This window comes from Belonocnema kinseyi, chromosome 9 (genome assembly GCF_010883055.1).
Source record: "Belonocnema kinseyi isolate 2016_QV_RU_SX_M_011 chromosome 9, B_treatae_v1, whole genome shotgun sequence".
In the NCBI taxonomy this organism is placed as follows: domain Eukaryota; kingdom Metazoa; phylum Arthropoda; class Insecta; order Hymenoptera; family Cynipidae; genus Belonocnema; species Belonocnema kinseyi.
The window spans coordinates 76,201,604-76,229,494 of NC_046665.1; the positions used below are offsets into that span (position 1 = coordinate 76,201,604).

The window sequence follows — 27,891 nt, forward strand, 5'->3', positions numbered from 1 at the left end:
TTGTTGAAAATTCAACTATTTGGTTGAAAAATCATCTTTCTGATTTGAAAATTAACCTTTTTGTTGAATGTTCACCTTGTCGAGCTTAAAAGTTAACTGTTTTCTAAGGCATTCGTCATTTCGACTAGAAAACTCACCTGTTTCGTTGGAAAATTATCTCTTGTAGAAAATTAATCTTCTTTGATTGAAATTCAACTATTTTCTTGTAAATGCCATATATTTCAATTTGAAATCTTGAGCATTTCATATTGATTTTAATATGATACCTATACTTTAATTTTATTTAAAGAAATTTATTTCTCCGTTCCCCCTGTTTTTTAAAAATCTTGTTGCATTGTAAAATCTGACTTTTGTCACTAAAAGTGTTAAAGATACATTTAGAAAGAAAGATATTTTTGCATTAACATTATTGATGTCATAGGTTAATGGTTGTTTTTATACCTAAAAGAAAAATGTATAACTGTCAGGGAAAATGAAAAATTGGCCAGGAATAAATCAGGGAATTTTGTAATTGAGATTTCGTAGGAACCCTTTAATTAGAAACCTTTACCAAAAGCAGGCTTTTAACCTGGTAGCCTTCAACTAAATTTCTTTTGATGCAGAAGCGGATGAGAAAAAAATTACGAATTCACTGAAGCGAAAGCTGGATAATACTTTACTTTTGTTGACTGAACAAAAAAGAGGGACTGAATTGTTATGGCTTCCTCCACAAGGAATCAGAAATGAAGGAGAATCCATGAGACAAGTTTGTTCAAATTAAATAAAAAATATGTGTCATTTTAAACATGATATTTTATAAAAAAATATGTATATAAACTTTAAAAACTAATCTTTCAGGCAGCAGAAAGGGCTCTGATCGACAGCTGTGGGAGCGATTTAACAGTAAAATTTTATGGAAATGCACCTATTGGTTTCTATAAGTACCTTTATCCAAGAGCAAAAAGAAGTGAGGGTTCCGATGGTGCTAAAGTGTTTTACTTCCTAGCAAAATACGAAAAAGGAACCGTTCCAGAAAAGTTAAACCACCAATGGCTCGACAGAAAAGAGCTCACTGAAATCTTGCATAAGGACATACGAAAATGTTTATTTCAGTTTTTGATCCCCGAAGAGTCCAACTAGTCTTGCAATTGTACAGTGATTCAATTTCGTCATTGCGTAGATCCCATGTGAACCATAGATTGTCAACAATGATTTCTGAGAGTGTAAATATACATAAAAACATACGGTTTGCTATTGCAAAGATTCTCTTCAAAATCGCATTCTCTAGACAGTCACAATGATAAAATTGGGGGAAATTATCCTTTTTTCAAGAGAAAATATATAGGACTTTGGTTTTATACAGGCACTTTATTATGTATAAATAAACTGTTTATGCCTACTTTGATCAATAAGTATTTCTAGAAACGATCCCCTCTATAACGTCCTGTATATTTTGTGTTTGCTCGAACTTCTCTTCCTTGCCTCTGTCGCCGTTCTTTCTTCTCCAGGATCCAGTTTCTGCTCTTTTTGATCGGTTTACCTCTCGCCTTTTTCATATGTTCTCTGTTGACAAAATTCCAAGGTGTTTTTTTTCATGCGATACAAAATAGTTTGAACCTATGCTTTTATAGAAACGGAACTAGTATTGTAATTTCATTTATGAATAACTTACCTTTTTGAACTATAATTAACCTGATTGCTGTCTTCTCCAGTGCCCAAAGCCTTAGGAAGTGGCACAGCACCGCCAGTCATTAATACCAAAAAGAATTTCTTTGCTTTCGTACTGTTTGGAAAATCAATGACGACACCTCCGTAAAATCCAGCCTTTGTAGCCTGCGTTGTCACTAATTCAATTTGATTGCTGTTCTCTGGGTAAAATTGAAAGACTGCCCTTGCTGTTCGCGACAAAGAGGCGAAGAGGGTAGAGAAGAATTTGTAAAGTCTTTTTACGGGATTGTGCGAAGTTTTGTCTGCGTTACAAAGCCACTGCAAGGCCGAAATGCTAACTGCACCATCAAAACTACCGGCTCTAAATGGCATTCCTTGGCCCATGTCTGTTAATACCAAGTCTCCCTCTACTTCTCTTTCAAGAGCAACGTCTGCAAAAAGGAATAAATAAACACATATAAAAAATTACCAGGGTATCTACCTGACCGAGAAGCCGATAAAAGGCCTGGAATTTTGTTCACCTGTAAATGAGCGCAAGTATAAAATAAATATTAAAAGTGTTTTGATATTTTATTACTCTCAGATTGTTCAATAACGAAATAAACAATGAAAAAACCTTTATTCTCGAAAATAACGATGATATAAGTGATGCTGTTTTCAGTTCAATTTATTTATGCAATTCTTTACAGTCTTTGAAATTACAAATGTATACAATAATAAGTCAAATAGAAATTTACGTTTTAAAATAAAAATATGAAAACTGCAACCCAGAGTGGCAGTTTTAATCAAAGAAAAAAATGCCACGTCATTTCTCAATTCGCAAACATTTTTCACGGTCAAAGAAATTTAAAAAATCTAACTCTAAAGCCAATAATTTTTCCATTTGAAGTAATAAAAACTGAGCTGCAATTTAAACATTTTAAACTTTTATAAATTATGGATTTCGAAGTTTCAGATTCAGTTTCAAAAATATAAATCCATGTTTTTATTTTCAATTTTCTACATTTAAGAGACAATCAATGCATTAACAATTTTTTAAATTATATCATTTTAAGCTAAAAACATTCAAAATTGAACGATTGCATTTTTTAAATAAAATGAACACTTCGTAAATTGAAAGTTATTTTTATTTTAAATAGTTTAACCCTTAAATGACACACTTACAAAAAATAACGTAGCTGACACTTGGGGTCTTTTGGACCCCAACGTTTTTAAATTGTTGTAAAAAGTTTAATTTTTGATATTTTTGTTAAGAAGTTTTTTTTGGGTATTCTTTAAAATCTCTTCTAAAGAATCAATCGGTATAGTAACTTAAATTTTATTTTTAACACTTTGAAAAACAATGAAAAATTCATGGAATCTACGAATTTTTATATTCGTTCAAAAATGGTCTGTGGCCCAATGGACCCCTAGCGTCATTTAAGGGTTAAAAATCCTTAAAATTCTTCAAAATTTTATTTCAAAAGAACTTCAGAACTTCTAAACATCTTTTAAATTGAATCGAAATTTTCCTAAACTTTCTTGTTTAAATCCTGCCTAAATGAAAAATTTCCCTTAAAATCTTCCACAATCGTTTTTGATAATTTTATAAAACTTTCTATATCTTTTTAAATATTCTCTTAAAATTAATTTTTTGAAATAAAAAATCATTGTTAATTTTTCTAGGATATGTTTTTTATTCTTCTGAAGCCTTTTAAAATTCTTAAAAAGCTTTTAAATTTTTTATTCTGTATCTGCCAAAATCTATATTTGGTTACAAATTAGGCCCTAGACTGTTTGCGCCGAAATTTTGATACGCATAATAGGATTTTGTCGACACACGCAGATACGTCCTTTGGATTATTTGAAATCACTTCAAATTTTAAACTACTTTTGAATTTTTTCAAAAATTCTAAATATCTCTTCAACTAACTCGATTTTTTTCTAAGAATAATAGGTGTTTAATTTTTGTAAACATCAAAATTAAACAATTTGAGTTACAAATTAAATGTTTTTCAATAGAACAATTAAAATTGTAACGTTCAAAGTTTAGTTTTAAATATTTAATTTATAATTACTAAATATAAGTAATAAAATAAATATGAATTAATTGTTCTTTTTCTTAATTGAAAATTGTCAAATAAAAGCCTTTTATTATAAGTATAATATTTTGTTTAATTAATAAGACTTTACAGTTGAAACAGTTTAATTTTTAACGTAAAATCTGCAAATTCTAAAATTGTGAACTGAATCAGAATCGTCTTGTAAAATCAATTATTATTTACTTTTTAAATCTTAAAGTAAAATTTAATTTGAAAAATCATTAATTAATTTAAATTCACAGTTGATCCACTAAAAATGTTTTTTTTTTTAAATCAGAAATGTTCGATTTTAAACGCTTCTAATTCTTAATTGTTTAAGTCTTTAAAACTGCATTTGAACACTCTTTAAATTAAAATGTACGTTTAAAAATTTCAAATCTACGATGGACAATTTTTAAAGTGAAAGATTTTCGAATTGAAAAATAAATTCACTGTCATTTCCCAGTTTTTCCGGTCTCATTAAATTTCCGGTTTCCCAGTCCAGCCGGCACCCTGGCGATTATGATTTGGAATATGGGGTTTTAGAAGAAATATCTGTAATTCTGAATTAAAAACGGGAATTTTCAAAACAAAATTAAAGCGTGTTAATGGAATTTGTAAGAAGTTATTCTTTTTTGTATTGTTTTTTATAAGTTTCAAATAGGGATAAAAACAGAAAACTGTATTTGCTAAAGTGTCGAAAAAAAGGTTGTAACTGTATTCACAAATTTTGAAAATAATGTTTCTTTCCTTTTAAAATATTGTGGTTGGTATTATAGTCTCTAAACGTTTTACTGTTAGTACTTCTATTTTACTTTTAGTAACTTACGCTTTTCCAACCTCTATAGCCTTTTTATTATTTTTTGCTTGCCGTTCTGATAAATTAAACTTTCTTTTTTATATTATATTATTTACAAATTAAATTTTCAAATTTTGGTTGATAGCTAAGCCCTTGTAGGGTTTACATGGAATAGAAAAACAGTTTTAAAAAAATAAATCTATAGAATAACATGGGCCACAAAACTTGTGTTGATTCAACTTGATATATCTGTCGCGACTTCAATTATTGTCCAATTTAATTTCAAATCAGATAAAATGTCAAGAAAAGTCTAGGCTGACAAAATGATAGGCTGTCAGAATGATTTGGTATTTGGATATACCATTCTATGATGAAAATTTAGGAATCGGTATTTTACACTTAAATCACAAATTTTTGTGAATTTATTACAATCAGTCGAAGATTATCTGAGAATTCTCAAGAATTTACCAAGTTTTTTTCAAAATTAAGTATTTTTCGAATGGGCGTAGGTATTTGGTATTTTTTTTTCTTTTTATGTAAGAATTCTTGATCTTTCAATTGAAACCAAAAAATTTAAAAATAGCGGCTGTTTTTCTAAAATTATCTGAAAACTATTTTCTTAAAAACCCCACTTTTTAAAATATTTTTTAATAGCTGATCATTTGCATTTTGGGAAAACCAAATTTTTGAATTTTTCTCAGAAACAGCGAAATGTACACAGCAATGTTTAAATCAAAATTTTGTACACTGAGAAAACTTTTAGAAAAAATATCTCTTTCACTTTTGTGATATTTTGTGTCGTTTGCGACGAAACATAAAAAATTATATTTAAAGAAAAAAATTCCAGGTCTCAAATTTTTCTGTGCCTGTCGCTGCTTCCGAGAGAAATGCAAAAATTCTATTTTTCCAAAATAAAATTTATCCAATGTGAAGCAGTAGTTTTTATCAATAACGAGGATCACGAAATATGTATTACATTTTATCAGCTCTTTCTACCTAAAAATTGAAATGTTTAAAAGTAACTTTTTTGAAGAATTCCACTTTCAATCAGTTTATAGAAATAGCTGCTATATCGTAATTTATCAAAATGTTTTTGTGATCAACTGAAAGAGTAAGGAATTTCCACGTTGAATAAATAAAAAAAGTCTCAAACATCCACGCTCGTTAAAAAATACTGTATTTTTGAATGAGCAGGGAAATTTCGAAAAGAATTATGCTTTCGATTTGGAACAGGTAATTTTCAAGAAAAAAAAACAATAACACTATTCTGCCTTAAAAAAATTTTCTTAAGAATTATAATTCTTACTTGTAACAATACATTTTCTAAAATAATCATAATTGAAACTTGGAACGGGGAATTTTCAAAAAGAATTACAATTTTCGAGAAAAAAGCAAGCATCTGATGGAGAATTTTCGAAAAGAATGATGCTTTCAATTTGGAACATGTAATTTGCAAAAAAAAAAACAAAAAAAAAACAATAACTCTTGCATGAAAGAGGAACTTTTCCAAAAAATTGTAATTCTCACTTGAAAAAGGAAATTTTTCAGAAGAATTATAATTCTTACTTGGCAAAGTTAATTTTCTAAAAGAATTATAATATTGACATGGAACTGGAAGTTTTCGTCAAGAATTATGATTCTGATTTGGAACAGAAAATTTTCGAAAGAAAAATATAATTCGGATTTGAAACAAGGAATTTTCAAAAAAAATTCTGCCTTAAAAATTTTTGTTTAAGAATTATAAGTCTTACAGTGAATTTTTTAAAATGATCTTAATTTTAATTTGGAACGGGGAAATTTCAAAAAGAATTACAATTTTCGAGAAAAAAAAGACAAGCACCTGATGGAGAATTTTCGAAAAGAATTACGATTTTTAATTGGAACAAGTAATTTGCAAACAAAAAAAAGAAAAAAATACAATAACTCTTACATGGAAGAGGAAAATTTCAAAAAAATTGTAATTCTCACTTGAAAAAGGAAATTTTTCAGAAGAATTATAATTCTTACTTGGCACAGTGAATTTTTTAAAAGAATTAGAATTTTGACTTGGAACTGGAAATTTTCGTCAAGAATTATTATCCTGATTTGGAACAGAAAATTTTCGAAAGAAAATTATGACTCGGATTCGAAAGAGGGAATTTTTGAAAAAAAATCTGCCTTGAAAAAAGAAATTTTCAAAAAGAATAATAATTCTTATTCGGAACAGTATATTTTCTAAAGGAATTGGAACGGAGAACTTTCTAATAAAATTATGGTTTTCATTTTAAGCAGGATATTTTCGGGGAAAAATACAATAACCTAACGGAGAATTTTCTAAAAGAATTATGATTTGGACCAAGTAATTTCCGAAAATTAGAAGAATTAATTTTCTAAAAGAATTATAATTTTTACTTGGAACGGAGATTTTTCTAAAAGAATTGTGATTCTGATTTGGAACATGGAATGTTCGAATAAAGCAACAATTCTGACATAGAACAGGGCATTTTCCAAAAGAATAAAAATTTAGAGTCAGGACATGGACATTTAAAAAAGACGTACATTTAACAGAACGGGAAAATTTTTAATTGGTTGGGAAATGGTCTGGAATTTGAAATAATTCGCCTACTAGATACTCCAATGACATACATAAATAATTCTATAATTATAAAGACACTTACTCAACATAGCGGAGGAAATGTCAATTCCCACCCAAACATGTCCCTGATCTTCTAAAACACTGCCACTGAGACCAGATCCGCATCCAATATCTAAAAGGAAACAGGGTTCATCTTCAGGCAACAAGAGAAGTTCCACAGCTCTTTCACACATCTGCACTTGAATGCCGATCATCCGAGAGCTAAAAATTTATAAATCAGCTAATTGTAACAATGGAAAAAGTAACAAAACGTGGATATAAGTCGCATTTACTTTTGAGTATATTTCCGAGCCTCTGCTTCATTGTAGAACTGAAATAACGAAAATACATATATGTTAGAGCAGAATACAATAATATATGAAATCCGTGAAACTTTAGCGTCATAAGTCTTGTTTACAATAAACGAGGAATGAAATACACAATACGGTTTACTTAAGATTTTTAACCTAAAAATTGGCAAATCACATTTTATACATTTTACTGCTTTCAATTATTGGTAAATAACTCTCCATGCTAAAGTACGGGTATAATAATATAAAAACAAATTAGAAGAGCTGAAATTTGTAGAAATAAACAAACATTCAAATTAGATTATTCGAACTTTTTGAAAATTAAATTCCGAGAAAGTGATAAATTGTGTTACATTCAATTATATATTTCCATACTTACCACCTCAGGAGGTGCCAAATGTTCTGGTCGGCGAGACATTTTCTAATTCTAATTGTCTGGTTCGAGTAATTCTGTGTTGTGAAACGTCAAAGAGATACACGTGCTCGCACTGACTCGCAGTCTCACAAAAAGGTTATGTTTTGTTAACGTTGACAACAATGAAACGATAGTGCTGCTCTCTAGCGGAAAATTAAATTTGAAATATTTATTTTTAATATGCAATTTATTAATAGAAATATTTTTTAAAAAACAGTACACAATTATTAAGAATCTATAATAACTGTTTTTCTAGGTTTCACGCTTCTTCGAATCTTTTTTATAAGCTTTCTTTTCATCCAATCAAAATTTTAGAAATGTCTCATCCAGGTGTTATTAAATTGAATTTTCACAGAGTGCGCTGTCATAGTTTTTTTTCAGTATTTGGCGGGGCAACAAAGCCAACGGGGTGTAAAACATTTCGGGTGCAATAAAAGTCACAAAAATACCTTTATATGACGTGAATTAGTGCACCATGTTTGTTACAAATCTTCAGAATGAGTTTTACAATGTAGTACAGGGAAACGTACGTATACATTTCTTATTTTTGAGTATATTTTTCTTAATATTGAGGCATGTTGTGTGAGGTTAAGTAACGGCTATTTGCACCTTGCACCCCGTTCTCTTGCTATAAGAAGCCTAATTTCGAAAAATGTTTGACTTACAATTTATCCCTTTTATTTTGGAGATTATTTTCAACTTTTACAAGTTAAATTTACCTTATTTGGAAATTTAGAGTCTTCCTGTTCACGAATTTAAATGCGAGAAAGGCAATGGCCAAATTGGAAGGCTAATGAACCATTCATTTTTATTTATTGTTTATCTATAGAAAATTGAATATTGTCTGTTGACTGAGGAGATTTGTCAACATTGTAAACGATATTTTGATTATCGTTTTGTTTTCCTGTGTTATAGGAAGATTAAAACTTTTTTTCAAGAAAATTGATGCTTGATTTATTATTATATGATTTTGAGATATATTAAACAATATTGCCCTGTTGCTAAATTCTATGTTTTTTTTATTGGAAATGGTGTCGAGTGTAGAACGTGATTTTTAATCAATTTCTTTAAATTTACACGTAGATGAGTACTTTAATTTTATAAAAAAATTCCCAAGGTCTGCGAAAAAATTGTGTAATGATTGGAGTGACATTAATTAAATTTGAGCTTTAAAAAATACAAAAAATCTTGCTTAAAGCTATTTTAGAGTAAACATTACCTCATTTGTATTAGAATCTTAAAATATAAATAGATGGTGTAGAAAAGATTGTGCAGAATTTTGAGGTTAGACAAGGAAACTGAAACCACTGAATCTCTGAGAATGGACTCCGAATTTTTTGTAACTAGACGAAAAGGAGCAATTTTAGCGCATTTTATTGTATTTTTAATATTATAGTTCTTAGCGTATTCAATCGCTCGAAATGGTTTCTCGGTAGGTACTTGAATTTTGTTATATTTAATTTCAGCGTTGCCTTCTTCTAGTAAATTTTGACGTGGATGCAATTTGTGCATCTAAAATTTTACAAGCACTATTCAAAAATGATAATGCTGTTTACACATTGGTTCCTATTCAGGGAATTGAAGAACTGGTGGAAGCCTACAGAGATAACATTGAAGAGGTATTTTCGCCAATCTTATAACTCAACTCATATAAGTAATTAAGCCAGGGTGTCTACCCTACCACGAAAATATGAGTAACCTGGAAAAGTCAGGGAGATTTTTCGAGAGCGTGAAAATTCAAGAATATGTTTGAAAATTCATTTATTTTGTTTTAAAAAATGTTCTTTTTGTTAAAAAAAAATAGTCATCCTGGTAAAAATGTCAGCTTTTTCCTTGAAAATTCAACAGTTTGTTTGCAACTTTTTCTTATTTTTGATTTAAGAATCTTAGTTGAAAAGCCCAATCCTATTGAAAAGTCATCTTTTTCGGTTGAAATATCAACTAAAATATGTAATAACTTGATTGAAAGTTGAACTCTTATAATAAAAAAATGATAATAAAAAAAAATTACTAAAAAATAAGATTCTTTTTTTATTTGAGTCAAATTTTTTTTACTGAAAATTTAACTATTCCAGTTAAAACTTGACCAATTTTGTTGAAAATTTTTCCTTTTTTTAGTTGAAAATTATTTTTTTTTAACTGAAAATGTAACTATTACAGTTGAATATCCTATCATTTTAGTTAAAGGTTGAACATTAATTTTTTAATCAAACAATGTAACTATTAATTTTTGGTTTAAAAATTATCCTTTTTAGTTCATCCTGGTTGAAAATTAAGCATTTTATTGTAAATCCAATTATTCTAGTTAAAAATTCATCATTTTAGTTGAAAATTGGTCATTTTGTTTAAAAATGTAATATTTTTTATAATACTTTTTTTATAACTGAAAATGTAACTATTCCAATTAAATTTTGGATAATTTTAGTTGCAAATTATCTATTTGGTTGACCATTCATTTTTATAACTGAAAATTGCACATTCAATATTTGGCTGGCAAATTATTTTTTATTTGAAAATTCATCTTTTTTTTTAATTCGCCTTGTTTGGCATAAATTCATCTTCTTGCCTAAAAATTAATCTTTTTGGTTGAAGATTCATCATCTTAGTTGAAAATTTATCTGTTTGGTTGACAATTAATTTTTTTGATTGAAAATTTTACTATTCTACCTTCGGATGAAAATTGAATTGATATATTGTAGTAAAATAGTCATGATTTTAGTGGAAAATTCACCGTTTTGTTTTTAAAATAAAACTTCTTTGCTGAAGATTCATCATTTTAGTTGAATATTCCATATTTGGTTGAATATTTATATTTTTAGTTAAAAATTCAACTATTCGGTTAAAAATTTGTCTTGTTTAGTTGAAAATTTAAGTATTTCAGCTAAATATTCATTATTTTCCTTGAAAATTCATCTTTTCGGTTGAAAATAAAAATAGCTTGTTTGACAGGTTAACTCTTTTGTTAGAAATTCATCCTTATTGTTTAATATTTATCTATTCCAGTTGAAGATTCATACTTTTAGTTTAAAATTTCTCACTTTGGTTGACAATTTTTTTTTGTGTGGAAAATTACATTTTTTAACTGAAAATTTGACTTCCATTTTTGGTTAAAATCTGACCTTCATTAGTTCAAAGTACAACTATTAGTTTGAAAATTGATCTTTTTTAGTTGAAGATTCAGCTATTTGGTGAAGAATTCATAAAGTTTGTTGGAAAATCATCTTTTTTGGTAGAAAATTAATCTATCTCTAAATCGGTTGCATTGCATTCAATATTGTTTGAATTATTATTCAAATTCATGGACTTTGAAAACATATTCAAGAAACGATTGATTATATTTGTAGTATTATTTAATTATTTTATTAATCGATGATTTAAGATTTAGGAAATTTAAGTAAAGAAATTTAAGAATATATCTTGTAATATAATTTGTTAAAGGTTTCTAAATTTAACATATATTATTTGAATCTCTAGAAACTGAAAAAAACAACATTTTTTATAATAAACTCGCGAAACTACATACATATTCCGATTCGATTGTTTGAAAAAAATGTGAAATATTTGAATGGATCCATGCTATGAAAAATGATACCTGGACAAAACCTGGAGTTGTCAAGGAATTTTTTCCAGGATTTTTATAGACACCCTGTAAACTCTCTTCATTAAATTCTTGACTAATGAAATATCAGAATTTCAAATATGATTATTATTTTGTGTTATTTTCAGGTGTCCTATGTTATCTTAATAAATTGTGGTGGAGGTATAGATATCGTGGAACTATTGGAGCCAGATGAACGCATAACATTTTTCGTCCTCGACAGTCACAGGCCGTACGACGTTGCTAATATTTATTCAGAGGGACAAATTAAGATACTTGGTAATCCAGATGCAGAGGAAGGGATACCCGAATACAATGAGATATACAAAGATGACTCGGTAATTCTTCATTTGTAAAAGTAGCTTTATATTACTGTAGTTTATAATTTTGTTGAAAATTCTTTTTTTCTTTATTTGAAATTAATGTTTTTAAGTGAAAATTGAACTATTTTATTATTTGTCATAAACTGATCGTTTCAGTTGAAAATGCAAGTTTCTAGTAAAAAATGCATGTATTTTGATGACAATTCGTTCTCTAATGGTATAAAATTAATCTTCTTGCTTGAGCAATCATCTTTTTGCTTAAAAATTCAACAGTTTGTAATTTATCTCTGTCTGGACCGAAAAGATCTTTTCTGCATAAAAATTCCATTCACGTTGAAAAGTTGCTTTCTTTATTGAATTGAACTACTTTTGATTAAAAATAAAAAATTTTTTGGTTGGAATATTAACTACTACATTTTTCCTTGTGAATTCATTTTTTTTTGGAATAAAAATTTGATTACTTGGTTGAAAGTTAAACTCTTTTATTACAAATTAATTTTTTGGTTGAAGATTCATAATTTGAATTGAGAATTAATCTTTCTAGTTGAAAATTCTTTTTGCTTTGGCTGACAATTAATTTTTATTGCTGAATATGTAACTATTCCAGTTGGAACTTTAATTATTTTGTTGGAATATTGTTTGTTTTGGTTGAAATTTTTTTTAAACTCAAAATGTAACTAATTTAATTGAAATTGTGTGTTTTGTTTTTAATTATAGAAATTAATTTTGCATGAAAATTCAATAATTCTTGATAAATTTCAATCATTTCAGTTGTAATTTCATCTTTTTTATATAAAATTGAACTATTTCAGTTGAAGATTCATCACTTTATTTAAAAATTCAACTATAATTTTATAATTTGTTATTTAAAAACTGAAAACTGTAACTTTGGTTGAAAAAGTCTCTTTTTCAGTTCAAAATTCGGCTTTTTTATATAAAATAATGTTGTTTGTTGAAAATTCATCATTTTTGTTTAATATTCAACCACTCCAGTTGAAGATTTATCATTTTATTTAAAAGCAGAAAATTAATTTTCTTTTATTTAAAGTTAAACTCTTGTTAAAATTCATCTTTTTGTTTTAAAATTAATCCATTCCAGTTGAATATTTATTATTTTAGTTAAAAATTCATCACTGGGTTAATTTTTTTGGGTATAAAATTAATTTTTTTACTGAAAGTTTAACTATTCCATTTTTTGTTAAAAACTTATATTTTTCTGTTCAAATTTCAACTATTTGGTTGCAAATTGATCTTTATTAGTTAAAAATTAAATTAGTTGTTTGAGATTTCATGTATTTTGTGTAAAAGTCGTATTTTTTATTGAATATTAATCTTTTTGGTTGAAAATTCAACCATTTGGTTAAAAATTAATGTATCCTGTTTGAATTTAATATAGAACTATGATAAATTATACCTGGAAAAATCTGAGTTATCTGGGAAAACCTGGAATTGTCAGAGAATATTTTCCAAGGATTTGAGTAGACACCCTGTATGTTATACCTTTTTTTTTTGTTTATTTAGTCAGAAGAAGAGGAGGAAATTCCTTCTGAAGATGAGGAAGTAGAAGATGGAGCCGTCGAATCGAATCAAGCGAAACGACGGAGATTAAATGAGGAGATTATGTTAAAAAGAAGAGAAAGACGGAGATGGGAGGAGAACCGGGACGCCATTATGTTTCACTACATGCAGTACAGCTTCTATGGGAGATCGGTATGCTAATTCAAATTAAATCAAATATTAAAAAATCTAAAAATCAGCGTTTGAATCTTTCGATTTTTCAACTTTTTGGAAAAAATGTGACAAATCGACTTTTTTCAGAAGTTTGCTATATACTTAGTTTCAGTTTTAATCACAATGAAACTTAAAAAATATACTTAGAAATTTTTCTTGTTTATAGCATTTGAAACTAAAATTTTTTATTTCATGAATCCGTATTTAACATTTGCCTTTTTAAAAATTAAAAGCCTCAACATTTTAAAGTAGAACACGTTTAAATAAGAAAATCGAACTTTTTCTCTTTGACAATTCATTCTTTTTAGTTAAAAATTTAATTATTTTGTTGAAAATTCAACTATTTTATTATAAAGTTATGTTTCATGGTCGAAAGTGTTAACTTTTTTGTTGAACATTTGACTTTTTGAATAGAAAATTCATCCTTTTGGATTGAAAATTCCTCTTATGGTAGAAAAGTTATCCTTTTTGATTGAAAACGAGTTAAAAATGCACTTTTTTGTTGAAAATTTAACTTTTTTCTACAAATTGCGAATTTTTGGCATTAAGATTTATATATTTTGTTGAAAGTTCGTCTTTCTTGGTTGAAAATTCAACTATTTAGTTGAAAACTTAATTCTTTTCTTCAAAAGTAATTTTTTTCTGAAAAATTAAACTATTTTGTTGAAAATTTGTCTTTTTGAATAAAAAATTCGACCTCATTGTGAAAACTCATATTTTTTGGTTGAAATTTGGTTCAAAAATCATCTTTCTTCGTTGAAAATAATCTTTATTATTGAAAATTCACATTTTCAAGATGATAATTCAACTGTATTTTAAAAACTTTCATCTTTTTAGCTTGAAAATTCAACTATTTGATTGAAGTTTAATTTTTTGAAAATTCCACCATTTGGATGAACTCATCTTTGTAGGTTGAAAATTCAACTAAACGCAACTGTTTGATTTGAAATTATATTTTTTTAATTCAAATATTTGATTGAAAATTAATCTTTCGGGTAAAAATATAGTATTTATATTAATTTTATTGGAAAGAATTGATTTCCCTATTATTTCAACACTTGTTTGAAAAATCTCTTTATTTCGCTTATTTCGAGAGCATTTTGGGCTCTGAAGTTTGAACTGATAAAAAATGAAATTTTTTAAACCCAGATCTAAACCCCTTAACTGACATTTTTTTCAGAATTAATTTTTTTTGTATTTTCTGGAACGCTTTTTATATTCAGTTAATATCCCGCAAGTGAAACGGCATATTTCCTTTTATTTTTTTAAAAATGGATTTTGAAAAATCGCGTTTTGGTATCTACAGCATAGGTCATCGGAACGATTTTCCTTCGCCCTGTAAAATGTCTGAAATGTCAGTTAACAGGTTTAGACCGCGGACCCTTCATTTGAAAATCAATGAGAATTATGTACTCTATATTCCTAAATAAATACATTTATTATTTCAGTCGTTCAGTATCTGATAAGGCTTTTTTTTCATTATTTTCAAACAATTGATGCGACTTTGTGGATTGTTTTCAGTTTTCTAGTCGATCCGCGTCCTGGAAATAAATTTTAAAACGAGATAAACTAAATTCTATTTTCTTAGAGCGCTGTGATGGTTTTCGAAATGACATGGAAAATGTCCAGGGACAGCTTAGACATGGCTTGGTGGGCCGTTGTAGGTGCGACAGAACAAGCAATCCTCAGCAAAGTGGAAAACGGACAGAGTGTTTTAGAGGCGGGAAATCTACAAGGTCACGTTTCTAGGCTCAGTCACATAAGAGGCGTCGATGGCGACAAATTACACCAGAGTGCGATTAAAGTCACTTACGACAAAGAGTATCCTTTTTATGAAATTATATTTATGTTTTGAGAAAGCTGCCTGTAAGTTAAGAGGGTGGCCGCTTGACTGAGAATTTTACATGTTTTTTTTTAAAGAAAAATCTACAAAATCACTTGAAATATCACAAATTTCATATGACGTTATTATTTATTTTTAAAATTGAACAATAATTTATTTTAAAATATGGTTCTGAACCTGTTCAAAATTAAAGACATTACACATTTCAGCGTTAAAAAATAAATAATTAAAATAGTTTAATTTCGCACCAAGTAGTTGAGTTTCCAACCAAAAAAGATGAATTGTCAATGAAAAATTTAAACGTTGATATTTCAGCTAAAAGAGGTTTGCATTTTTAATAAATAAAAATAATTTTTAAATAACAGTTAAAACAGTCAAACCAAACAGATACATTTTCAACTAAACACATGAATTCTCAACTTAACAAATATTAATTTACAAGAGAAAATTGAATAGATAAATTTTTAGTTTAAAAACTTAGTTTCCAATCCAGAAAAAGTCGAATTTTCTAAAAAATGGTTAAATTATCTAGTAAAAAAAATCAATTTTCAACCGAAAATGGAATAGTTAAATTAGCAAGTTAAAATATTAATTTTGATTTAAAAAAAAAAACAATTTCCAAAAAAATAGTTACATTTTCAATCATAAAACAAGATAAATTTTCAACCAAATACATGCATTTTTAACTAAAAATTTTCAATTTACAATCGAAAATGAAATAGTTAAATTGTTAGTTGAATGAATTATTTTTCAACCCAGAGAAAAACGAATTTACAATCAAATACATGAATTTCCAACAAAATTGTTTAATTCTCACCTAAAAAAGGTAAATTTTAAACCACAAACGGAATAATTAAATTTGCAGTTAATAAATTAATTTTGATAAGAAAAAAAAATTTTCAACAAAATAGTTACATTTTCAATTAAAGTGATGAATATTTCATCACTTCATCAACCAAAAATGGAATCGTTCAGTTTCCAGTTAAAAAATTAATTTTGAACAAAAGTCCATTTTTAACAAGGCATTTCATCTTTCAAGCAAAAAAGACTAGTTAAAAAAAAACAGTTGAATTATACCAAAAGGGCGAATTTTCCACAAAACAGTTGCATTTTTATATAAAAAAGGTGACATTTCTCTTAAAAGAGATATGTTTTCAGGTACACTTGAAAAATCCTAAAAAATAATATTCCTGCCACTGGAAAATCCCCGAAAAAGAAAATATTAATAATATTTAATTATCGCGAAATTAGAAGTGTCCAAAAACTTTTAATTTGCAAATAATACAATTCTCGTTTGTTTATGATAGTATCGAATTGGAAAATTCCCGCAAAAGAAAATTCTTGAAAGAGTGTCGGCTATTTTGTAATGTTTGCAAATTTATTTATTTTCATGATTTTTCAATCTTTCCGGTAAATTTAGACTTTCAACGTTACAATTTTAATCGTTACATTCAATCAAACTTTATCTTATGAGAGAAAGTGTTAGCATTTGATGGATAAATATCAACTGAACAATCATTAATTTCAAACGGCTTAAAAATGTTTACTTAAAAAAATTTAATTTGTCAATTCTTAATGTTTCTGAATGAAATTTCTCAAAATGATATAATTTTGAATATTTATAAATTTATTGATTGATTCTTCAATTTAGAACATTAAACCCGATAACCTAGATTTATATTTTCTTAACCAGAAACCTTTGAACTGTTCAATACATAGAAGTTTACAATTTTGAAGTTAAACGGCATTTAATTGAGAATTTCTTATTTGAAAAGTGTTAAGAACTTCAATTTTATAGGTGTAAATTATTGAGCGTTTGAATTAAAAATGTTTAAACTTCAATTATAAAACTTAAAAAATCAAATAGTGACATTTTGAATGTTTTAAATTGCAGATCATTTTTTAATACTTCAAATGAAATAAATTGTCGGCTCTATGAGTTCGAATTTTTTAATTTTCAATGACCATGGAATAAATTAAATGTTCCTGAACGATACTTTATAGTCTTCAACTGGCACTTTATCGACACTGGACAGTAGAGTCGAGTCTAAGACATTCTATGCCCACTGCTGTTTCATTACGTCTCTGGTCTATCAGAGGTGAGACGCGCCTCAAAGAACTTTTAGCAGAAATGGGATTGCCCTTAGCGCAGTCTAAGCAACAATTCTCAGCGATGGATCTCCATCTTCGACAAGAATTTAAACAGATGATGGAAAAACTGGCTGGTAAATACAACATAGATACCGTAATCGGTGCCAGTTTCACGCTTCAATATGGATACAGATTCAAATATTGTTCTTCGGACATCGTCTATGCTATGCTTGCGTTGCTTGAATCAACGGTAGGAATATTAGCGCTTCAATTTAATTTTGTAGCATTGTCTTGACTATTTCTGGGTGTCTAACTTACCCGAAAAACCGGGAAAACCTGGAATTGTCAGGTTATTTTTTTAAAGTCAGGGAATATTTTCGGAAGGATGCTTAATTATTTTTTTTAATTTGCAATATTAATTTGAATAATAATGATTCTTCATTTGTAAAAGTAGCTTTGTATTACTGGATTGAATTATTTTGTTGAAAATTCGTTTTTTTGTTTCTTTCAAATCAATTTTTTAAACTTTACACTCAACCATTCTGTTGTTGGTTAAAAATTAATAAGTTTCAGTTGAAAAATCAAGTATATGGATGAAAATTCATGTATTTTCTTGAAAATTCGTTTTGATAACGTAACTAGTTATATTTATTTGAAAAATGAACTTTTTCATTTAAAAATTTGACTTTTTTGGCAGAAATTAATGTCCTGCGTTAAAAATTAATTTTTTTTTAATTTAATGATTCTAGGTTTAAGACTCTTTTTTGATAAAAATGCATGTTTTTGGTTTCAAATTATTTATTTGTTGAAAAATGTAATTTTTTAAAAAATTAGTTTTGTTTTACTACAAATTAGTTTGTTTTTTTCAAGCGGAAAATACAACTATTCCAATGAAATTTATATCCTTTCATTTGAAAATTCATGTCTTTGGTTAAACATTAATTTTCCACTAAAAAATCATGTATTCAATTGTTCGTTGACAATTTATCATTTCATTGAAAATTCATGTATTTTCATGAAAATTTGTCGTCTTTAGCAAAAATCAATATTTTTGGTTAAAAAATCAATTAGTCCAGTTAAAGATTGATCATTTCAGTTGAAGATTCCTCTACTTTGTTTAAAATGCAACTATTTGTTGAAACTTCGCCTTTTTGTAGTTGATAATTTAAATATTTCGTTGAAGAATCGTCTTTTTGTTAGAAAATTCATCTTCTTGGTTATAAATTCAAGTATTTCAGCTAAATATTCATCATTTTAGTAGAAAATTAATCTTTTGGGTTGAAAATAAAAATACTTGATTGAAAGTTAAATTAGTTTTTAAAATAAATCTGCTTTTTTGTGTGCAAAATTAATTTTTTTAACTGAAAATTTTAACTATTCTATTTTTGGTTAAAAACTGATCTTTTTCAATTCAAGATTCAGTTATTTGTTCAAAAAATTGATCTTTTTAGTTAAAATTCAACTGTTTAATTGAGAATTGATGTTTTTTTTTGGAAAAATCATATTTTTGTAAAAAAATTAATCGTTTTGGTTGAAAATTAAACTGCTTGGTTAAAAATTTATCTGTCTTTTTGAAAATCCAAATTTTTACTTGAAAAATTAGGAATTTTAAGCGGTTTAAATTGAATTTGATATAACACCCACATTCCTTTTTACCAACAAATGCACTGAATTTTAAGTATAAGTAGATAAAATAAAATTTTTTTAAAATTATTATTCAAATTCATGTACTTTAGAGACAAATTCAATAAATGAATAATTATGTTTTTATATTATTTAATTAATCGATCATGCTCAAATATTTAAGAATATCTTTTAATATTAATTGAATTTCTAGAGACTGAAAAAAAAACTTTTATTGTTTTAAAATATTCGAAATATTTGAATGGCTCCATGCTAAGAAAAATTATAACTGGAAAAATGTAGATATCTGGAAAAAAACTTGGAATTATCATGATAGTTTTTACCCGTATTTGAGTAGACATCCTGTATTTTTTAGTTGTATTTTTTTTATAGTCGAAAGCAAGATCGCCGCAACACTGTTTCCTGGACGCCTCTGATTGTTTGTCGAGAATGAAGAAAGATGTCTTGGAAAGAGGAATAGAGAAGGCGAAAGAGATGCTCTGTAATATTTACAAAACGGCACAAAGTATTTTGGAAATGAAGCAAGTGTTAAATGCTGGCACTTTTCTTTACGTTGTTCTTCCTGGGGGAAATCTTGACAGTCACCTGTTCTCTCATCCCCACGCACTCCTGATGCTCGCTCAATTTATTCTGAAGGCCTACGTCGAGTGCTCAAAAAGCAGACGGGCGCAAATGATGCCTCTAGTTGCATCTGCTGTTTACAATCTTGAAGAAAATACGTGTCTTGTCGTTGGCATACCACCAATCATCGAAGATCCACCTAGAAGGTGAGAAAATTCATTTCTTTAAACTGCTAACTACTCAAATTTTAAAGAATTGAGGACACCTTCTAGTTTTAATTTAAGTTAGCAGAAACTGGGAGAAAAAAATCTGTTTTTTAAATCATTATTCTTTAGAGCTCGTTTCGACTAGATGGCTTATAAAAAGAACGCATTAGTCGCATAAATTTAAACAGGGTGTCTAGTGACCTTGAAAACTTTGAAAACCTGGAAGTCTCCTTGAATTTTTTAAACCTTAGAAAAAAATCTTGCTGCTGAAAATTATTTGATTCCTCAAGATATAATTTATCTTTTGTTTATGACAGAATAAATAAAGATATTTTAAGGCATTTTTTGTTGAGGTGTTTAACTTAGAAATGATCAAAATGATTAGTTTAAAATTTCGATGTTAATTCAGTTTCAGAACTAGAATAAGCCATGGCCATACCACGGATTTTTCGAGGGGTTGACCACTCGGTTCTTGAGTGTATAACAGATTTTAAAAGGTTACAAAATATTTCTAAAGATTTCAAAATATTTCAAACTATTTTAAATATCTTTAACATTTTAAAGATTTCACGGATGTTAACGATTAAAAAAAGGCGCGCACGCCAGATTTTAATAAAGATTTCATAGCAATTTCACAAAAATTTTAAAACTTTAAAGATTTCAAGGATTTCGAAGATTTCACCAGATACGAAGATGCGAAGTACAAACAAAGATTCATGAAAGATTTTATTAACATTTAAAAATATTTCACAAAAATTCCCCAAAGATTTCGAACATTTCATAAAGATTTGTAACATTTCACAAAGGTTTTAAAACTTACAAAAGAATTTAAAGATTTTAAAAAAGGTATATTAAACCACGTTTCTAAGATTTCAAAGCATTTCGAAGATTTTAAACAATTTCAAAAAAATTTTAGAAGATATAAAAAGATTTCACTAAGATTTGTAATAATTTAAATAATTTCAACGACTTCGCAAAGATTTCAAAAGATTTCTAACATTTCGCTAAGATTTTGAATATTGGACAAAGATTTAAATAATTTCAAAATTTTTTGGGAGATGTCAAAAGATTTCAAAAAAGTTTCAAAGATTTCATAAAACATTCATAAACATTTCAAAACAATACGAGAATTTCAAATATGTAAACAAGGGTGCAGTACACCAGATTTCAAATATTTGAAAACATTTAAAAGATTTTGAATGATTTCAAAAGGTTTCAACAAATTTGAGAAGATTTGAAAAGATTTTAATAATTTTAAACGAATAGAAAAGATTTCAAGATTAAAGATTAAAGAATTAAAGAAACATTTCAAAAATATTTCAAAGATTTAAAAAAATTTCAAACATTTTAAACGATATCAAAATTTTTTATAAAATTTCAAAAAAATTAAACAAAGATTTAAAATATTCCAGTGATTTTAAACGATTACAACCAATTTCATAAAGATTTCACAAATATTTTAAATATTCCAGTGATTTCAATCGAATACAAAATACTTAGAGAAGATTTGACAATTTCTTTAAAGAATTCATCAGGATTTTAAAAGATTTCAAGAATTTCAAAGATTTTAAGCGATTTCAAAAGTTTTCAACACATTTGAGAAGATTTCAAAAGACTTCAATGATTTTAAACAAACAAAAGATTTCGCAAACAAAGATTAAAGAAATAGTTCACAAAGATTTCAAGAATTTGAAAGATTTTACAAAAGCTTTGAAAAATTCCAAAAGATTTCTCAAAGGTTTCACCGAAATTTCAAGCTTTCACTAAGGTTTGTAATACTTCACAAAGATTTCAAAAGATTTCAATGATTTCAAAGACATTACAAAGATTTAAAAATATTCCTAAAGATTTCACAAAGACGATTCATGTTCCCAAAAAATTAATAATTTGTTTATTTACGATTCGGCTTCCTTTAGAAATGTTTGGCAAATAAAAAATGAAATGGCTTATTTTTCACATGTATGACAAACGTTTATTTCATTATTTCATAGTTTCATCAAATTTCCGAATACCTCAACTAATTTTTTTAACTTTTGGTAGGATTTTCATTAAATTCTTAATATAAAAGCTTTTTATTCCATTTCTTATATCAGAAGGTTGCTATAAAATTTCCAATGCGAAATTCATAGCCTTTTCCCGATTTTTTAACGGAAATTTTGAAAATATTGTGGTTTTCAAACTATAATGAAAAAAGAATAATCACATGAAATAAAGCTAATTATAATTCTTAATTTGAATGTTTAAAAAGATAAATGAAAAACATTTTTTAAGAAACTTTAATGGATTAACAATATTACGAGGAAATTATTAATGGTTTTAAAGTATTCCACGGAATTTCAAAGTTTTGAAGGATTTATAAATATTTTTCCAGGAATTTCTAGTGATTTCTAAAGTTTCCAAAGATTTTTTAATTAAAAAATAGTTTCAAATGTTGTGTTCCAGTACCTAATTTCAACTGTATTAAATTCCTAATTGAAACCTTCGCCATTTGGTTTCTTAATAAGCCGTGGTTGCGTGTACCGATATATTTCGAAACAGAAAACTTTAAAAATCAAGTATCTCTGGCATCAGCTTTAAATTATAAATTATAAACGTTCTAACAGGGTGGCCGCTGGACCAGGAAATGACCAGTAATTCTATGAGGTCGGGAAAAATCCGGAAATGACAATGAATTTTTTTTTACCGGGAATTTTACAAATTTCTAGAAAAAAATTTGGTCTCAAGTTTGATTTGAATTCTTTTTTGTAAATAATCATTTGAATTTTTATCTTATGTTATGATATCATTCACTTTACCATGCGAAAATCTTTCACTTACAAATGTTCCATTTTGGATTTTAATTTTTAAGCTTAAATTTTTTATTGAAATAATTCTGAAATGCAGTTTTAAATATTGAAAAATTAAAAAATTGCTAGCGTTTGAAATGGACAATTTTTGAATAAAAAAAAAACGTTTTTAGTTGATGAAATTTAAATATAAATTATAATGATTTTTAAAATTGAACTGTACATTGTTGAATTTTTATGTATAATAAATATTGAACACCTATAATTCGTACAGAAAATTCGAGTAAGTAGAAGAGTTAGAAGGTCTGAAAACATTCAAAATTAATTAAAAATTTAAAATGATTTCAAATAACTTAGACGATGTGTCTACGTATATCGACAAAATCCGGCTATTTTTTACCGAAATTTCGGTGAAAATAACCACGCCTTGATATAAAACAAAATATAGATTTTTCAGATCGAAAAAAAATTAAGAAGCTTTTTAGAATTATGAAAGGCTTCAAAATAAAAAAATATGTCCTTAATATCCCTAGGAAAATTGAAAATGAATTCTTATTTAGAGAAATTAATTATAAGAGAATATCTAAAACGACTTTAAAAGATTTCCAAAATTATCAAAAGTGAATCTGGAAGATTTTAAGGAAATATCTTTTATTTTGTTTAATTTAAAAAAGAAATCAGGAAGACTTCGAATCATTTTAAAAAATGTTTAGAATTTCTGAAAAAATTTCAAAAATAATTAAAAATTTGAATAAATGTAAAACAAGACTTGGATGTTTCAGGATTTTGACAAATATGTAATCTTTCAATTTTTAATATTTCTAGCTTAAAATGGCTTAAAATTATTTGCAACTCAGTTTTTATTACTTCAAATGTAAAATTTTCTAGCTTTAGAATTCGCTTTTTTTAATGTCATTGACTGTGAAAAACGTTGGTAACCTATATAACCTCTACAAACATTTGAACCCATACAAACAGTACTTCTGGAATATTAATTTTCAACACAATTTAAAATTACGCAACTAATAATGATTTAAGTATGACACCGTATAATTGAAATAGGGAATTATTCGTAATAATTGAATTGGAAATTGGTCAATTTGGAAAGTTTTCGTCTTAAAAATATGAATTTATTATGATTTGTAATTTTCGAAAAATGAGTAAACCCCTTGAAAGATTCATGCAGTTAGAAAGCTTTCAACTTAAAAAGCTATTAATTTAAAGGGTCTAATTATAAAGCTTTAATTATAAATTAATAAATTTGGTATGTTCCCAGTTAAAACGGTACAATTGTTTACGATTTAAATTTAAATTTTGAAAGTTCCAAAGCAATTAACATTGAAACTAAGTAGCAAACTAGTTAGAAAAAGTCACACAATCCGATTCCTAAAATGACTCAGGTCTTTCCAGATTAATTAAACATAATTAATTAAACATAAATTTTCTGTTAGAGCAAAAAAAAGTTGACATTTTTTGCTTTTTATTTATGAAATTGCACTTAGGATAATATCAGTGATTGATTTGTAATACGTCAGAATATCGTGTCTGTTTAGAAATTGATTTTTACAAAGTGATTAAATAGAAACTGTTAATAAAGGCAAAGAAACGTTATATTTTAACTCATTTTTATTTTTTATTTTTTTCCAATTCAAGGGGAGTTGTAAGACACATTTTTTAAAATAAAAAACAAGAAACTATTTTATTATTACTTTTTAATATTTTTTTTATATATAAATTTTGGAAATAATGATGACAAAAGATTTAAAAAGAATATGTTACTTGCAGATAATTAATGTAAAATACAAATCCTAAAGCAAAAAAAAATCTATTAGTTTGCACACTGTTTTGATAAAAATAGATTTTAAAATCTACAAACGTAAACCATCTGCTCGCTGCACATGCGCAAGTATATAAGACATTGGAAATTATCGCAAACGTTTGACCTTGAAAGATACGTGAATATTTTCCCTGAAATAGACATTTTCACAACATATAAACTCATTTTTGACAAAATGTGCAGATACGACTTTTGAATTTGGGACGGTAGTGTTATATGAAACTTTTAGAATTTCGAGAAACTTTTTTCTAAAATTCCATTTGGTAACGTTTTTAGTACAGTCTAGATAATGAATGCTTTTGGTAGAAAATTAAGTTTTTTGCTTGAAAATGTATTTTTTAGTTGAAATTTCAACTTTTTGACTGATAATGTTTGAATTTGATTGAAAATTCGTCTTTTTGATACAAAATTCAACTTTTTGGTTCAAAATTTATCTTTTTTAGTTGAAACTTCAAATTTTTGGTTGAGAATTGTTGAATTTGATTAAAAATTCATCTTTTTTGGTTAATAATTCTGGAAATTTGTTAAAAATTCGTTTTTTTCGGTAGAAACTGATTTTTTTGTTTTGTTTAAAGATTCATCTTTTTGCTTAAAAATTTAACAACTAGGTTTTAAAGTTAAACTACTTTCTTAAAAATGAATTTTTTGAATCTAGTTTAGTTGAAAATTCAACTTTTGGGTTAGAGTTTTTCTATTATCCTAGCAATTCCTCTTTTTTAGTAGTAAATTAATCTTTTTGTTTAAAAATGAATCTTTTTTTTTGAAAATTCCATTTTTGGGTTAAGAATTCTTAGGTTTTTTTTTTAAATTCGTTTTTTTTTTCGACAGAAAATTATTTATTGTTTTGTTTAGAAATTCATCTTTTTGGTTAAAAATTTAAATACTAGGTTTTAAAGTTGAACTACATTCTTAAAATAAAAAAATGCTTTCTTTCTTAAAAATTCAACTTTTTGGTTGACAATTCTTGAATTTTATTCAAAAATTCGTCTTTTTTGGTAGTCAACTAATCTTTTTGTTTAAAAATTCATATTTTTTTAGTTAAAACTTCGACCTTTTGATTAAGCCCTCTTTATTTTTATTGAAAATTCGTCTTTTTTGGTAGTAAATTAATCTGTTTGTTCAAAAATTCATCTTTTTCGGTGAAAATTCAAATTTAGGGTTGAGAATTTTTGAAAATTTCGTCTTTTTGGTAGCCAATTAAAATTTTTGTTTAAAAATTCATATTTTTTAGTTGAAACTTCAACTTTTTGGTTGAGCACTCTAGATTTTTATTTAAAATGCGTATTTTTTGGTAGTAAATTAATCTTTTTGTTTAAAAATTCATCTTTTTAGTTGAAAATTCAACTTTAGGGTTGAGAATTCTCTTGAACTTTTTTGAAAATTTCGTCTTTTTTGGTAGTCAATTAATCTTTTTGTTTAAAAATTCATATTCTTTAGTTGAAACTTCAACTTGAGGGTTGAGAATTCTTGAATTTTATTGAAAATTCATCTTTTTTGGTTAAGCATTCTTGAATGTTGTCAAAAATTCTTTTTTTCGGTAGAAACTTATTTTTTTTGTTTTGTTTAAAAATTCATCGTTTTGGTTGGAAATTGAACTGTTTTGTTAAAATTTTCTTTTCTTTTGTTGAAAAATTACTTTGGTAATTGAAAATGTACCAATTCCATTTTTGGTCTAAGATATTTATTTTGTAAATAAAAATGAAATGTTTGAGTTGAGAGTACTTGTATTTTCTTGGAAATTCGTATTTTTTGGTTATAAAATAACCTTTTTTACATAAAAATTTTTTCTTTTTTTAAATTTAATATTTTAACTGTTTTTTATAGAAAATTCGCCATTTTGCCTGGAAAGTTCAATAGTCTAGTTTTTAAAAAATCAACTATTTTGTAGAAAATTCTTATTTTTTTATCATTTAAAATGAGTTTTAAGTTAAGTTGAACTATTCTATTTTTAGTTACAAATTTACCCTTTCTAGTTTAAAAGTTCTATAACTAAATAAATACTTAAGAATAATTAAAATATTACTTAAACTAATCCGAAAAATTTCAGTTTGTTTGGTCCCGCTTTCGACAAAGCCGCGAAGAACACGAATTCTCACATCGAAGGGGACTACTTCGATTCTACAAGTAAGTTTCTTCACCCTCTTTATCGTGGAAAATATGCAGAAAGAAATGAATTATTAAAAGTACAATAAATAACATTTTTTCTTGCAGTTGTAAGACTGAAAATTGAGCATCGACCGAAATTTTTTGATGCCTTGGCAGCGCTACTCATTGGCTAGAATGAAATGCTGCTGCTGCAGCAATAGAGATGCGTGAAAGCTCCTCTGATTTGTACATATAATTTCAAGCAGCTAGGTACAAATATTTTTCCATTAACGTAGATAAACGGACATGCTCATGTTAATTTTAAGAAGCATTTTAAGTAGTTTTTTTTTTGGGAGAGTAGGGTGGTCGGAAAAATCAAAAGACTTTCTCCAATAAAGATGAATTTTTTAAATTGATTTAAAAAAAGCGTACCTCTGTTCGTAAAATGAAAGAAAAACATGGCAGATTGCAATTTTGTTCACATAGTAAGTTCTTTGTTGAGATTATTCTAATTCTTAAATCATTCAAATCCGACTTGGTTAAAATTGAGAGAGAGAGAGTAAAATTTTTTCGGACCACTCTATTAGGAGAGTCTATTAGATATGAAAAACTTTTAGCGTACTCTTCTATTCTTTTCCTTATAAGATGGAACCAAAAGTTCAATGTTAGTAACTTTATTGCTAGTGACATACGACTTAATTACTTATAACAGTCTTGTATATAAATAGATATCTTAATTTGTATTTTAGAACCGGCGACGTATTGAGTTAACGATGCTCTTAGTTCCGAGTGTACATAAAATTTTTGTAAAATAGTCCGTTCTCTAATCAAGGGCGAATTTCCCTTGTTCACATAATGTTGAGAAAGTTGCAAAATTCGAGCTTTCGAAAGCCTTGTATGAAAGCCTTATATTTTATCTTAAAGTGAGCGTAATTTTAAAATTTTAATCTGATACATAAGTGTGCAAAGTAGATAATAATACATTTTTGAATTAATAATCGCAAGTCGAGGGTTTCCTTTTTTAAAAATGACTTTGCTAACAGAAAATAACTGGCATTCGAAGAACTTTGATATGCTTTTAATAATAGATTTGTTAGTCTCGTAAATGACATCGAACCAATTGTAAAAATGAATCGCAAGTTCTGCTGAGCAGAAGAGGAACACGCCAGTTCGACTGAATATAAAAGTTAAGCCTACGCGATTGCTTCGACGATGATATTTTTATACCCCGTGACATACATTACGTGAACGATAAGAAGTGCATTGACACATAAATAGTTAAATAATAATTAAACTATCTCCAAGAATACTGATTACTTATAAAACTTGCTATTGTAAAT

At 26.9% G+C, this 27,891-nt stretch overlaps 3 protein-coding genes across 5 annotated transcripts in view; 2 read left to right on the forward strand and 1 right to left on the reverse strand.

Moving 5' to 3' along the window:
- Window positions 1-1,378, forward strand: part of LOC117179363 (39S ribosomal protein L46, mitochondrial) — a 6,858-nt gene extending 5,480 nt beyond the window's left edge. The window contains exons 3-4 of the mRNA XM_033371066.1: window positions 603-745; window positions 838-1,378. Coding sequence (XP_033226957.1) covers window positions 603-745; window positions 838-1,119 — 425 coding nt within the window. The 3' untranslated portion in view covers window positions 1,120-1,378. The remainder of the gene's footprint in view (window positions 1-602; window positions 746-837) is intronic.
- Window positions 1,328-9,155, reverse strand: LOC117179362 (probable 18S rRNA (guanine-N(7))-methyltransferase). 2 transcript variants are annotated; one of them, XM_033371064.1, is made up of 6 exons: window positions 9,066-9,152; window positions 7,811-7,989; window positions 7,414-7,451; window positions 7,164-7,342; window positions 1,652-2,078; window positions 1,328-1,542 (listed from the first exon to the last, which is right to left on the reverse strand). In XM_033371064.1, exons 2-6 carry the CDS (start codon window positions 7,847-7,849, stop codon window positions 1,398-1,400), a joined length of 828 nt encoding a protein of 275 aa, XP_033226955.1. In that variant the 5' UTR covers window positions 7,850-7,989; window positions 9,066-9,152; the 3' UTR covers window positions 1,328-1,397. The 2 variants fall into 2 exon arrangements, with proteins under 2 accessions (XP_033226955.1, XP_033226956.1); XM_033371065.1 differs by lacking the exon at window positions 7,414-7,451 and having other exon boundaries at window positions 9,066-9,155.
- On the forward strand, window positions 8,247-27,834 carry LOC117179360 (cell division control protein 45 homolog). 2 transcript variants are annotated; one of them, XM_033371060.1, is made up of 9 exons: window positions 8,247-8,372; window positions 9,313-9,465; window positions 11,573-11,782; window positions 13,289-13,477; window positions 15,087-15,319; window positions 17,346-17,682; window positions 19,449-19,843; window positions 26,514-26,590; window positions 26,678-27,834. In XM_033371060.1, the coding sequence occupies exons 1-9, from the start codon at window positions 8,322-8,324 to the stop codon at window positions 26,743-26,745; spliced, it is 1,713 nt and encodes a 570-aa protein (XP_033226951.1). In that variant the 5' UTR covers window positions 8,247-8,321; the 3' UTR covers window positions 26,746-27,834. The 2 variants fall into 2 exon arrangements, with proteins under 2 accessions (XP_033226951.1, XP_033226952.1); XM_033371061.1 differs by having other exon boundaries at window positions 9,421-9,465.
- Window positions 27,835-27,891: the final 57 nt, after the last annotated feature.

Coding starts and splice junctions, on each gene's coding strand:
- LOC117179362 (XM_033371064.1), bottom strand. CDS start 7,849: ATGTCTCGCCGACCAGAACATTTGGCACCTCCTGAGGTG. Junction 7,343..7,413: donor GCTCGGAAATATACTCAAAA/GTAAATGCGACT, acceptor ATAAATTTTTAG/CTCTCGGATGATCGGCATTC. Junction 1,543..1,651: donor GTTAATTATAGTTCAAAAAG/GTAAGTTATTCA, acceptor TTTTGTCAACAG/AGAACATATGAAAAAGGCGA.
- LOC117179360 (XM_033371060.1), top strand. CDS start 8,322: ATGTTTGTTACAAATCTTCAGAATGAGTTTTACAATGTAGTACAGGGA. Junction 8,373..9,312: donor ACAATGTAGTACAGGGAAAC/GTACGTATACAT, acceptor ATTTAATTTCAG/CGTTGCCTTCTTCTAGTAAA. Junction 17,683..19,448: donor TTGCGTTGCTTGAATCAACG/GTAGGAATATTA, acceptor TTTTTTTTATAG/TCGAAAGCAAGATCGCCGCA.